This window comes from Babylonia areolata, chromosome 7 (assembly GCF_041734735.1).
Source record: "Babylonia areolata isolate BAREFJ2019XMU chromosome 7, ASM4173473v1, whole genome shotgun sequence".
Classification (NCBI taxonomy): domain Eukaryota; kingdom Metazoa; phylum Mollusca; class Gastropoda; order Neogastropoda; family Buccinidae; genus Babylonia; species Babylonia areolata.
In genome coordinates this window covers 47,947,318-47,959,817 of record NC_134882.1, presented here as the reverse complement: position 1 = coordinate 47,959,817, position 12,500 = coordinate 47,947,318, and the positions used below count along the sequence as shown (strand labels likewise).

The 12,500-nt window shown below is 43.7% G+C and overlaps 2 protein-coding genes across 3 annotated transcripts in view; one reads left to right on the top strand and one right to left on the bottom strand.

Moving 5' to 3' along the window:
• Positions 1-12,500, bottom strand: part of LOC143284088 (cytoplasmic dynein 2 heavy chain 1-like) — a 157,573-nt gene that overhangs the window by 51,447 nt on the left and 93,626 nt on the right. Inside the window, 5 exon segments of the mRNA XM_076590729.1 lie at positions 415-689; positions 8,573-8,710; positions 9,656-9,907; positions 10,667-10,809; positions 12,218-12,440. Coding sequence (XP_076446844.1) covers positions 415-689; positions 8,573-8,710; positions 9,656-9,907; positions 10,667-10,809; positions 12,218-12,440 — 1,031 coding nt within the window.
• On the top strand, positions 5,008-7,378 carry LOC143284285 (uncharacterized). Of its 2 annotated transcripts, none has more exons than XM_076590980.1 (2): positions 5,008-5,280; positions 6,215-7,378. In XM_076590980.1, the coding sequence occupies exon 2, from the start codon at positions 6,229-6,231 to the stop codon at positions 7,063-7,065; it is 837 nt and encodes a 278-aa protein (XP_076447095.1). In that variant the 5' UTR covers positions 5,008-5,280; positions 6,215-6,228; the 3' UTR covers positions 7,066-7,378. The 2 variants fall into 2 exon arrangements, with proteins under 2 accessions (XP_076447095.1, XP_076447094.1); XM_076590979.1 differs by having other exon boundaries at positions 5,018-5,276; positions 6,215-7,375.

Below are 12,500 nucleotides of genomic sequence, written 5' to 3'. Positions count from 1 at the left end.
TGTGTGTGTGTGTGTGCTTGTGTGTGTGAACAATGAAGTAGGTGAAAGTGGTGCATGAAAGGTAAACATGAAACAGTGAAAGGCGAAAAGGAAAGATGTGGAGAAAAAAAAAGAAAGAAAAGAGAAAAAGAAGGGGGGGGGGGGGGGTATGAAATACGTGGGAAAAAATGGGAGTTTGGATGACACTCCCCTCCCCACACCACACCCCCTCCGCCCCCCTTTCCCCCCCCCAAAAAAAAACAAACAAAAAAAACAACGAACAAGAAAAACAACCCCCCCCCCCCCCCCCCCCCCCCCAAAAAAAAAAAAAAAAAAAAAAAAGCCAATAAAGCAGCCCCGACAGTGGAGATAGTAGACAACCCCTCTGCTCCAACGATGACGACACCCCGGAGACCACAACTGTGTCCTACACACCTCTTCATGCTGGCCCACGACGTGTCGTTGATGCCCATCAGCTTCAGCACGGCCTCCATGATGTCACGGATGACGTCAGGGGGCGCGCGGAGGGCCCGGATCTCGGAGATGGACTCCGGTTTGATTCCGCCCACGGCTTTCTTGGCCTCCTGCAGCAGGGGCTCCACCTCCGACAGCTCCTTGTCGATGGCCGTCTTCCGCTTCTCCAGATACTCGTTCTCGGCCGCCGCCTTCTTCTTCAGCTCCTCCATCTCGACCTTCTGCTCGCTGGCGTTCTGGGGCCACAGAGGACGGGGTGGTGGGTTACTTTGGTTTCTGTTTCTGTTTCTTCTTCTTCTGTTGTATTCGTGTTTTTGTTGTTGTAGTTTTTTGGGTTTTTTTTTGGGGGGGGGGTTTGTGTGGGGTTTTTTTTTTTTTTTGGGGGGGGGGTTGTTTTTTGTTGTTGTTGTTTTCTGTTTGTTTTTTCTTGGTTTTTTGTGTGGGTTTTTTGACATTTCGAGTAATTATAATACTAGTTTAAACGAATCATGTCCTGCTGCTGTTCTTTTTTTTTCATTTTGTTTATTCAACCTTGTATTTACGATGTTCTTTTTATAAATATCATTTCTATTATTGTCATTATTATTATCATTGTTATCATAATAATATTTTTTTATTATTATTGTTGTTGTTGTCAGTAGTAGTAGTAGTAGTAGTAGTAGTAGTAGTAGTAGTAGTAGTATTGTACTTTCTTTTCTTTTGGAGTGACAGTCGGAATAGCTTTGGTCTTATGTTGTCTCACCCAATTTCGCTGTATCTATTTTATCAGTAACACCACTACCACTACCACTGTTGTGAATAATGTTGCTACTGCAACGAATTAGCAACTGCTGCAATTATTTTCATTTGTGACTGTTGCTTCTGCTGTTACGTGTAGATATGTTCAGTTTAACTCTCTCCATACGAACGGCGAAAGAGACGACGTTAACAGCGTTTCACCCCAGTTACCATCATCAAAATATTGCAAGCGGAAGGCTCTTATACTGAAGACGTGAATGTCGACAAAGAATACCACAATTCTGACGACGGAAGCTAAAGGTTGGGTCATTCAGACACCCACTGGACATCCGAGGGGTCTGTGTAGAGGAGAAGAGAGGACTGGCCGTACTGAGTGAGTTAATACTGCCATCAACAAGCCGAAATGGACACACCTTGGATGTTCAATCAGTTAGTAAATCATCTTTTCCCCCCTTTAATTATTTATTTTACGGCGTAGGTGATGTGACGCATGTGGATCAGCCCGTCCGCTCTGGTACCTCTTTGAAACTGAAACTGATTTTGCTAGCACTGAACAGTCAGTACATTAACTCACTCAGTACGGCCAGTCCTCTCTTCTCCTCTACACAGACCCCTCGGATGTCCAGTGGGTGTCTGAATGACCCAACCTTTAGCTTCCGTCGTCAGAATTGTGGTATTCTTTGTCAACATTCACCTCTTCAGTATAAGAGCCTTCCGTCGTCTTTCGCCGTTCGTATGGAAAGAGTTAAATTAAAAAATTAGATTTCACAAAAGCAAAAGTAGCATGGCCTAACTGACTTGTTTGTCCACGCTTTCATAGTTTATTCACCTGTTTTATGGTCTTTGCTGCCATGTCAAACAGATTGAAATTTTCCAAAATGACTGGTTGACTGGCTCACGTGTGTGTGTGGGAGTGGGGGGGGGGGGGTGCGTCAATCCAGATTTTATCAACCCATTTAAACACCGTCACATTGTTCCATTGTTCGATACCCCCATCCCTTCCCCCAAACACACACAACTTCAGAAGAAAGACTGAGAACAGCGAAGCATGAGAGAGCTTCAGAACGTGATTTATGTTTATTTTGTGTGTGCAATGACCAGAGAGAGAGAGAGAGAGAGAGAGAGAGAGAGAGAGAACGTGAGCGAGCTTAAGAATAAATTACGAGCTCATGTTTTTGTTGTGTCTGCAGTGACATTTGTGTGTGTGTGTGTGTGAGAGAGAGAGAGAGAGAGAGAGAGAGAGAGAGAGAGAGAGAGAGAGAGAGAGAGAGAGAGAGAGAGAGAGAGAGAGAGAGAGCATGAGCGAACTTCAGAACATGATCTCAGCACGTGATTTACGTTTAGTTTGTGTGTGCAATGACCATTGAGAGAGAGAGGGAGAGAGCGAGCGAGCGAGTGTGTGTGTGTGAGAGAGAGAGAGAGAGAGAAGAGAGAGAAATGGCAGGCTGGAAGACAGACAGCCACTGCCACAAACGAAGACAAACAAACACACATACAGTTATATTCACACACACACACACACACACACACACACACACACACACACACACACACACACACACACACACACACACACACACACACACACACACACACACACACGAACCAGTCAAGCGCTTATACACCCCCACACCCCGCCACACACACGCAGAGTGATAAAAGACACACACACACATAAAAAAAAATATATATTACTGATAACAGTAATAGAGTTGCGAACTGATAATCATCGAAGAGATAAGAGATTATTTTACGCAACGAAAGTAAACAGCTCCCCATAAATAAACCAATAGCTACTACTACTACTACTACTACTACTACTACTACTACTACTACTACTACTACTACTACTACTACTACTGCTGCTGCTGCTGCTGCTGCTGCTGCTGCTGCTGCTGCTGCTGCTGCTGCTGCTTGAATAAACATTTACAAAATCTGGCCATGCTTCTTTTTTTTTTTTTTCTTTTTTTTTTTTTTTTTTTTTATTTATCTATCTATTTCTAACATTGCCGTCTGCATTTATCCTCCTGTCTCTTATACTACTGTACTATGATAATAATAATAATAATAATAATAATAATAATAATAATACCACTACTACTACTACTACCGCTACCACTGCTGCTACAACTACTACTACTACTACTAATAATAATAATTCTATTTCTTTTCATTTGCACATCGCCTGTCCATATAAAGCATGCTCACTTGCGTTGTACAACTGATGTAAAAACCGACGTGTAAAACATGCACTTAACCACTAAACCGAACACCTTCCATGCGTAACCTTGTAGAGACATCAAACCAAACACTCAAACACTATTTCATGTTCATACATAAACAACATCGTTGAACAATACGCAACACTCACCACACAGAAATACACAATACCGAAATAATTATGCACACATCATATCACTTCTTTATATATATATATATATATATATATATATATATATATATATATATATATATATATACATATATATATATATTCTTATCATTTTCTTTGTGTACAATAAACACAAACGAGAGAGAGAGAGAGAGAGAGAGAGAGAGAGAGAGAGAGAAACAGAACCAGACAGAATACATTAATTCCATTGTCATGAAATTGTCAGGGTTAAAACAACACAAAGCATTAACACAAGCAGGAAATTAAAAAAAAACAAAAAAAAACAAAAAAAAAAACGAATTAACAAATCAAATAACATATTTGAATATGATGAACATCATGTGTGAGAAAAAGTGTCCTAACAATTTTTTCTCGACATGGTTATGAACCCCAAGACAATTTCCAGAAAGGAAAAGTGGTCTCATGAAGTGCAAAGGGGCGCAAACTAAGGGAAGCTACTCGTCCTTCACTGCAAACCATCACAAACACACAATTGCTTCCCGTTGCAGTATTTCGTCAGCCGACTGACGAAACCAACGCAGGCACCTTCGTCACACGACGTCTGCTGCAACGCAGGTCTGTGTTTCTGGTCTGATGCAACTCACACCATCTGTTTCTTTTGGTTTGTAACCACATGAGAGTGAGAGGGGGAAAGAGAGAGAGAGAGAGAGGTGGGGGGAGAGCGCGGAGAGCCGCGTCAGCTGCTGGAGAGAGCGGCCAGTGACGGCCGGGAGAGAGACTGAGAGAGAGAATTGAATTGAATTGAATTAAACTGAATAAATTTTATTTTCTGAAGGTAATAGAGTAAGCAAGGCAATGTTGTTTTCATCCAGCGCTCGAACTGGAAACAGTAACATAAAAAAAAAAATTAAATAAATAAAATCAGTGGGGGGGCTGGAGCGGGGGGGATGGAGGGGGGGGGGAGGCGAGGGGAGAGAGAGAGAGAGAGAGAGAGAGAGAGAGAGAGAGAGAGAGAGAGTACAATATAATAGAATCCAACTGATAACAACATGATAAAATAATTTCATTGTCATGAAACGGTGACAGATCATGATAACTGAACTGGACCGTGACAAAGCATACCGTCACGTTTATTAAATCAGCGGATAATAACCAAGATATATAAATACCAAACGTCATGTGTAAGTAAAGCATTCAAGCAAATCTTTCCGACATTGGAAATAACACCGTATTTACAAACCACTAGAAATTTTCTGTTCCTTAAAATAAAAAGTTTGCGAATCGAAGTACGACAGACCACAAACTAAGGGAAGCTAGTCTTGACCAGCAAACCCTTACAAACACAATTGCCTCCCTTAGAAGTGTTTCATCAGCCGACTGACGAAACCAACGCAGGCACTTTCGTAACGCTAGTCTGCTGCAACGCAGGTGAACTGTTTCGCGCCTGATGCAACGCAGGACACCTATTTCGTGCGAGGAAAACTGTATAAATACCCTGCGAACCTGCGTGTCTCCCAATTTGCTTCAACGGAAACCTAAGAAGAAACACTGAAGTGGCAGAACCTTGCACAACTATTATCAGTGATTGAAATTTCGCAGAAATCACGGAAAGAAAAAGTGACCACATTTAGTTTTGAAGACCTGTGAGATAAAGACAGACTGACGGCTGCTATAACAAACAGCTACACTTCTATACAGAGCAACCTTTTGCTGTTGAAGAGATCTATCGTTGGTAAGTAAGTTTCCAAAGATAATTTTGATTTGTGTATTTTCTTGAGTATGTTTCAATGATTACTTGAATGTTTTCTTGGTCACTGCGTTGATTGAGTTCTTCGGCATTAGATATATCAAATACTGGTCCTCTTCTTTCTTTCTTTCTTTCTTCATTTATTAGTTTGTTTGTCAAGTTATCAATTTAGAGAGAGAATGTAGGTGTGTGTATTTATGTGTCTGTGTGCCAGTGTGCGTGTGCGTGTGCGCGCGCGTGTGTGTGGGTGGGTAGGTAGGTGTGTGGGTGTGGTAGGTGTGTGTGTGGGTGTCGTATGGGTGAGTGGCTGTCATTGTGTGTGTGTGTGTGTGTGTGTGTGTGTGTGTGTGTGTGTGTGTGTGTGTGTGTGTGTGTGTGTGTGTGTGTGTGTGTGTGTGTGTGTGTGTGTGTGTGTGTGTGTGTTCATTGACGTCGCCCATGTCAGTGTTTTTGTCGACGAGGACGACAATAAGGACACTTCTTCTTCTTCTTCTTCTTCTTCTTCTTCTTCTTCTTCTTCTTCTTCTTCTTCTTCTTCTTCTTATTATCATTATTATCATCATCATCATTATCATCATCATCATCAGTATTACTATTACTGATGTTATTAATACTACCATTGTTGTTGTTGTTATTTTTAGTATACCATTGTTATCGTATTGTCGTATCAGCAAAGTAGTTACAGTCTCCCCACACCCCCACACCCCAAATAAATAAATAAATAAACAAATAAATGATTTTTTTAATAATAAATGAATAAACAAATAATTAAAATGATAAGAAAATATATTTAAAATGTATTAAAAAAAACAACAACACATAAATAATAATAGAAATAAAGATATAATAATAATAATAATAATAATAATAATAATAATAATAAATTTAAAAAAACCATCACGCATTTCTGTTCTGATTTTCAGGACTGACTCAAACCATGGCTTCACCGATGACCGAAACTCCACCTCCTCCTCCTCACGCACGAGCGCCAGAGTGCCATCCACCACACACCCCGGCTCCCGCCTCCCTCCCTCAGCAAGCAGACGACGCCTTTGCCGCCACGAAGGACTGCGGACACAGTCGGCGACACGGCTGCTGGTGGGGAGGAAGATGGACGACCGCCCCAAGTCAAGGCGGCGAGAGCAACACACAACCTCCGACAACAATGCCTGCTGACCTACAGCAGCCACATGCGGAGCCGGGAACTTCTCAGCAAGAGAGGAACAATTTCCCCAGCAGACGACCCGGTCCCCGAGGTTATTTTTGGCACCCCGAAATGAGGCCAACTCCAGGGGAGGTAACACCTGGCGTGGAACCTTTGATGGATCGGAACGGTGTTGTTTCCCCTTCGGAGAGCGTCAGCGCCGATCCTCAGGCTCCGAAAATGCCCACGAACGCGGGGGAATCTGGGCAGGAAACGCATTTTCCTCCCGGCGGACGTCGCGGCCGTTGGTTCTTTTATCATCCCGACACGAGGCCAGCTCCAGGAGAGGTAAAACCTGGTGAGGATCCCAGCGGGTTTCCTGGCAATGGCTACCCCCCTTTCCAGGGTGAATTTCCTCCTTTTCATGGCAGAGAATACCCCCCTTTTCATGGCGGTGAATACCCTCCTTTTCGCAACGGTGAGTACCATCCCTTCCGTGGCGGTGAGTACCCTCCTTTTCGTGGTGGCTACCCCCCCTTTCACGGGTACAGGTTTGGCCATCATGGCGGCCGCTATTTTCAGCGTGGACCTGAATCCACTTACATTTTCAGGGAGTTTGATTTTCTGTGAGAGAGACAAACTCCGGGCATTGGGCTGATTTGGCAAGCGGTGATGGAGAGTTGTGTATAAATATGGCAACGGACGTACTAGTACAGCGTCAAGAGCTGTTGGTTGAGACGGAACAATTACGCAAGAGAGAGAGACAGACAGACAGAGAGTTGCTGTGCTTCTTGATGTCGTATACTTTTTTCTAAAATTTTGTGATTTTTTTTTTTTTTTTTTTTTTTTTTTTTTTTAACCGAAGAATTGATCGGAGAATGGCACTGAAGAACTTAAAAAAAAAAAAAAAATGACTGTGTAATTTTATCAGAGCGAGAGAAAGAGAGAGAGGGGCGTGGAGGCAGGGGTGGGGGGGTGAGGGGGGTGATGGGGGTTCATGGCTTTCATATCAATTTTGTGTATCGCATCGTACAGTTTGGGTATGTCTGAAGATTTATTCGGGGAATCAGAGTAGCGCTTGCGTGCGTATGTGTGTGCACGGTGTATGTATATATATCTATATATAATCTCTCTCTCTCTCTCTCTCTCTCTATATATATATATATATATATATATATATATGCATATAATAGTATAATTTTCTTCGTGTATGATATGGCCTGTTGTATATGATCACTGTGTACGATTGTCTCTGTATTCTTTCACATGAGGCGCTTAGAACATACTATATCGTTAGTGTGCGACATATTTGAGTAATAAATTATATCAATATATGTACTTATTAAAATAAACTTTTATTCGCTGTATCATTTCGTTTGTTTATATTTTCATGCAATGTCATCGCTTCATATGCGCATTCATTTCATATCATTTTAATATCATTATCAATATGGATACCTTGATAATATGAATGTTTCAAATGATATTTCTGGAAATAAAATTTGCCGCCTAATTCGGCCTGTGCGTTGATATGTATGCATATGTGTATATATAAGTGTGTGTGTGTGTGTGTGTGTGTGTGTGTGTGTGTGTGTGTGTGTGTGTGTGCGTGTGTGTGTCTGTGTGTGTTGGAATGAAAATTTAATACGCGATGCATTCGTCACATTTCTGTAATTTTGTGTACGTGTTTTTTATCAGTGTGCTGACTTATCTACGTGCGTGTACATTTATGTCTGGGCATCTATATTCATCTCACATCTCACACTGGACTGGAAACACACACACACACACACACACACACACACACACACACACACACACACACACACACACACACACACACACACACGTCTAACATCACTTACAGTGAAAAGACGTTAAACTAAAGAACGAACGAACACACACACAACTTTTGATGTGAAATCACCTTCACCTTCAAATCTGGTTACACGTGTGCTCTCTCTCTCTCTCTCTCTCTCTCTCTCTCTCTCTCTCTCTCTCTCTCTCTCTCTCTCACACACACACACACACACACACACACACACGCACGCACACACACACACACACACACACACACTCCCAACTACACGCACGCACGTATGTACACACACCTTTTGACGACAGACGGACGCCATACCTGCATGCTAGCGGTGATCTCCACGAGCGCCGCGTCCGCCTCTGTCTGTTTCTGAGCCAGGATGATGCTCTGCTCCCCAGCCTTCTTCTTCAGGTCGTCCACAATCACCTTGGCATCGTCCAGTTTGGCCACTCCAGCCTGTTAACAGGTGAGCAAATGAATAAGAGTATGAGTGAATGAATGAGCCTGTTAACAGGTGAGCAAATGAATAAGAGTATGAGTGAATGAATGAATGAGTGAATGAATGAATGAGTGAATGAATGAATGAATGAATGAATACATAAACCAAAAAATAAGCAAATGAAAAAAAAAAAAAAAAAAGATAGACAATGGACAAATGAATAATCAACAATAAATAAATACGTGAAAATAAATAGACACATAAATACATGTATACGTAAATGAGTAAATGAGTGAATAAACCGATAAATAAATGAATATCAGATTAATTAATAATATAAAATGAAATAAAATAATGACAACATAACTAACAACAATAATGCATTTAAACGACACTGAAAAGAATGCATAAAAGAGAAACGATGATGATGATGATGATGATGAAAAGTACATTTATATAGCGCTTTACCTTTCAAAGTGCTAAAATGGCTTTGATGCTGTTGTTCTTGCTGCTGCACACCTTCCAATATTCGCGCACAAAGGAGAAGAGAGGTATAACAGCAAACACCTAGCCAAACAACCACCCAGCCAGTAACCAACCAACTAACCAACCTACCAACTAGCCAGCCAGATGATGATGCAGTCTCCCGTCGGACCGACGGATGAGTAGGCAGGCAGGCTTATCTGTCGGTGTGTGTCCTCATTATTATGGGAGAAGAAGCCGATTCTTGATGCGCAGCACTTCCCACAGATGTTGCAAGGGAAAACGTCTCCAGAAGTTGAGCCCCGCTTCCTTTGCTCACGCTTCTCCTTAATGGCCAGCGTTCTCTTGTTTTCAAAACGTCTTTATGCCACTAGAGCACAGCATCCTCAAGCGAGAGCGGTCAAGAACCAGCCAACAAACTAAGTAACCAACTATCCAGCCACCAACCACCGCACCAACCAACCCAATCTTGCGCTCACCTGCAAGCGCTGCTGAATGCCTTCGATGCTGTACTTCTTGGTACCGTACACCTTCTGGTAGGCGCGCACGAAGGTGAGGTAGCGAAGCGGGGTGGCCACCCAGGTCTCCACAGACTCGTGCACCAGCAGGAAGCTCTTCAGCAGGTCCTCCCCACCCGACAGTTTGCGCTCCTTGCTCTGTGCCTCGCTGCCGCCACCCATTGGGCCGCCACCCGCGTCCTTGTGGGGCCGTGTCAGCAACATGAAGGGTACCTGCAGGGAGGGTGGAGATTCCTTCATCGTCAGGACGATGGGGGTGGGGGTGTGAGTGTGGTATGGGTTTGGGTGGATATGTTTATGTGAGAGAGAGAGAGAGTAAGATACAGAGACAGTGTGTGTATGAGTGTGTCTGTCTGTCTGTGTGCGTGTGAGAAAGAGAATGTGTGTGCGTGCGTGTGTGTGCGTGTGTGTGTGTGTGTCTTTGTGTGCGTGCTTGTGTGTGTATGTGTATGGTTTTTTTTTGTGTGTTTCTGTGGGTGCATGTGTGTGCGTGTGCGTACGTGTATTCTTGCATGTGTGTGTGTGTGTGCGTGCGTGCGTGCGTGCGTGCGCACGCGCGCTTCTGTGTACAAGAACAAGAACAAGAACAAACCCAGCATGCAAACCCCTGAAAACGGAGTATGGCTGCTTACATGGCGGGGTAGATAAACAAAATGGTCATACACGTAAAATGTTACATGTCTGTCTCAGTGTATATGTGTGCGAGCCGGAAATGAAATCTGATATGAATGACACAGAAACCGCATTTTGAGCCCAATGGCAGCCGTCAGTCGGCTCTACCCAGGTAGGCAGCCTCTTATGCAAATGGCCCCGTGTTTCTAAAGCGCTTAGAGCTTGGTCTCCGACCGAGGATAGGCACTGTGTAAGTATCCATGTCAAATCAAATCCAAATCAAATCTCAACGGGTGAGCCAGTGCAGTGCACGGAAGTGAGTGGAGACGTGATCAGCACGTGAAACACTAAGATACTGACCCGGGTCATGCTGTCTTTGCTCCATCCCTCCATCCACAGAATGGTGCACTGCTTGTAGAGGGCCGGGTTGGACTCACAGTTGAGGGTGAAGGTGGCGTTGGTGAAGTCCATGATGAGGACGATGTGCAGGTTGGCCCTCACCCCTGTCGGTCAGGAATCAGTCAGTGGGGAAGGGAGCGTTTATCGGACCATTTCCCTCCCTTCATCGCCTTTTATTTCATGTGTCGTGTCGTGTCGTGTCGTGTCGTGTCGTTGTGTCGTGTCGTGTCGTGTCGTGTCGTGTCGTGTCGTGTCGTGTCGTGTCGTGTCGTGTCGTGTCGTGTCGTGTTGTGTCGTGTTGTTGTGTCGTGTTGTGCTGTGTTGTGCTGAGTTAGTTGGGTTGGGTAGTGGATTGGAAAGCAGTGCATTAAATACAGCACAGCACAGCACAGCACAGCACAGCATAGTATAGTATAGTATAGTATAGTATAGTATAGTATAGTCTACCATAACATAGCATAGCAATGCATTGTATTGCATTGCATTGCGTTGTGTTGTGTTGTGTTGCATTGCATTGCATTGCATTGCATTGTATTGCATTGTGTCACAGCAGGTTTCTCAACGTTACTTTCTCTCTGTGACTGACAGATGGGGAGAGCGCGTCTCTACAATGCAACGACTGTATCTCTTTTCTGCAGATGTTTTTGTTTTGCTGTCAAAGTGGATTTTTCGACACAACTTTGGCTGGAACAACCCTCTTTTCCACGTGACATGGCTTCTTTTACGTGCGCTAAGTGCATACTATACACGGGACCTCGGTTTATCTCATCATCTAAAAGACTAGCACCCAGACCACGACAAAATGTATAGTCGAGGGCGGAGTAAAATTCCTGGTCCGTATGGAACTAGAAACCCCAGGTCGCTCGCTGCCCAGTCGGTCACATTGCTTCTAGGCAATCGCGCCACATGAAGATAAACACTACATTATGGAGACCTTTTTTTATAATTATCTTCGGGGACCCGCTATAATGTCATTTCGCTGTTTGTCATTCATTAGATATCAAAATTCCGGACCCATTTTATCATATTTATTATCGTGTAAAGGTTTTGGGTCCATCCAAATCGACGGTAATTTTCTTGTTAAAATGGCAAATCTCTTGTTCAACACATATCATGATATCAAATTCCTATGTTAAACTTTTCTTTTTCATCGCGTTTTACTTCTTACGTTTGAGGACAAAACTTGGAAGTCACTGCCTCGTTGACAACCCTTTTTCATCTTATAGTTGGGGACCAAAACAAAAAGCACTTCCTGGACCAATTCAAATGGCAATTTTCGAGCATGTCTGTCTGCTGGTATAAGGTAAACGATACAAATGCAATGAGCCCTGTAGCTAAATTATGCCAATCTGAAGAATGATATCTTCATCGTCGCAAACACATACATGCACGCACACGCGCGCGCACACACACACACACACACACACACACTCACACTCACACACTCACACTCACACACACACACACTACACACCTTGGTCATCATTCGCCCGCCCTGGTAAACCAACTCACGTGAAGCGAAGTACTGCACGAGCGTGCCCCTGAAGCCGGCGTCAGAGGCCATCTCTCGGAGCGGGGACAGCATGGGCTCGATCTCCTCCGGCGTGTAGAGTCCCGGCACCTCGCCGGCCGAGAGCAAAGAGTTGATGAGCTCCAGGAACTGGGGCTGGATGAACTGGTGGTCCTCCAGCAGCAAGACAACCTGCTCCCCGTCGATCCCAGCCAGCTGCATCACCTGGCGTGGGACACACAGATGGTGAGGGCTATTATTGTTGTTGCCTTGTGTTTGTAATAG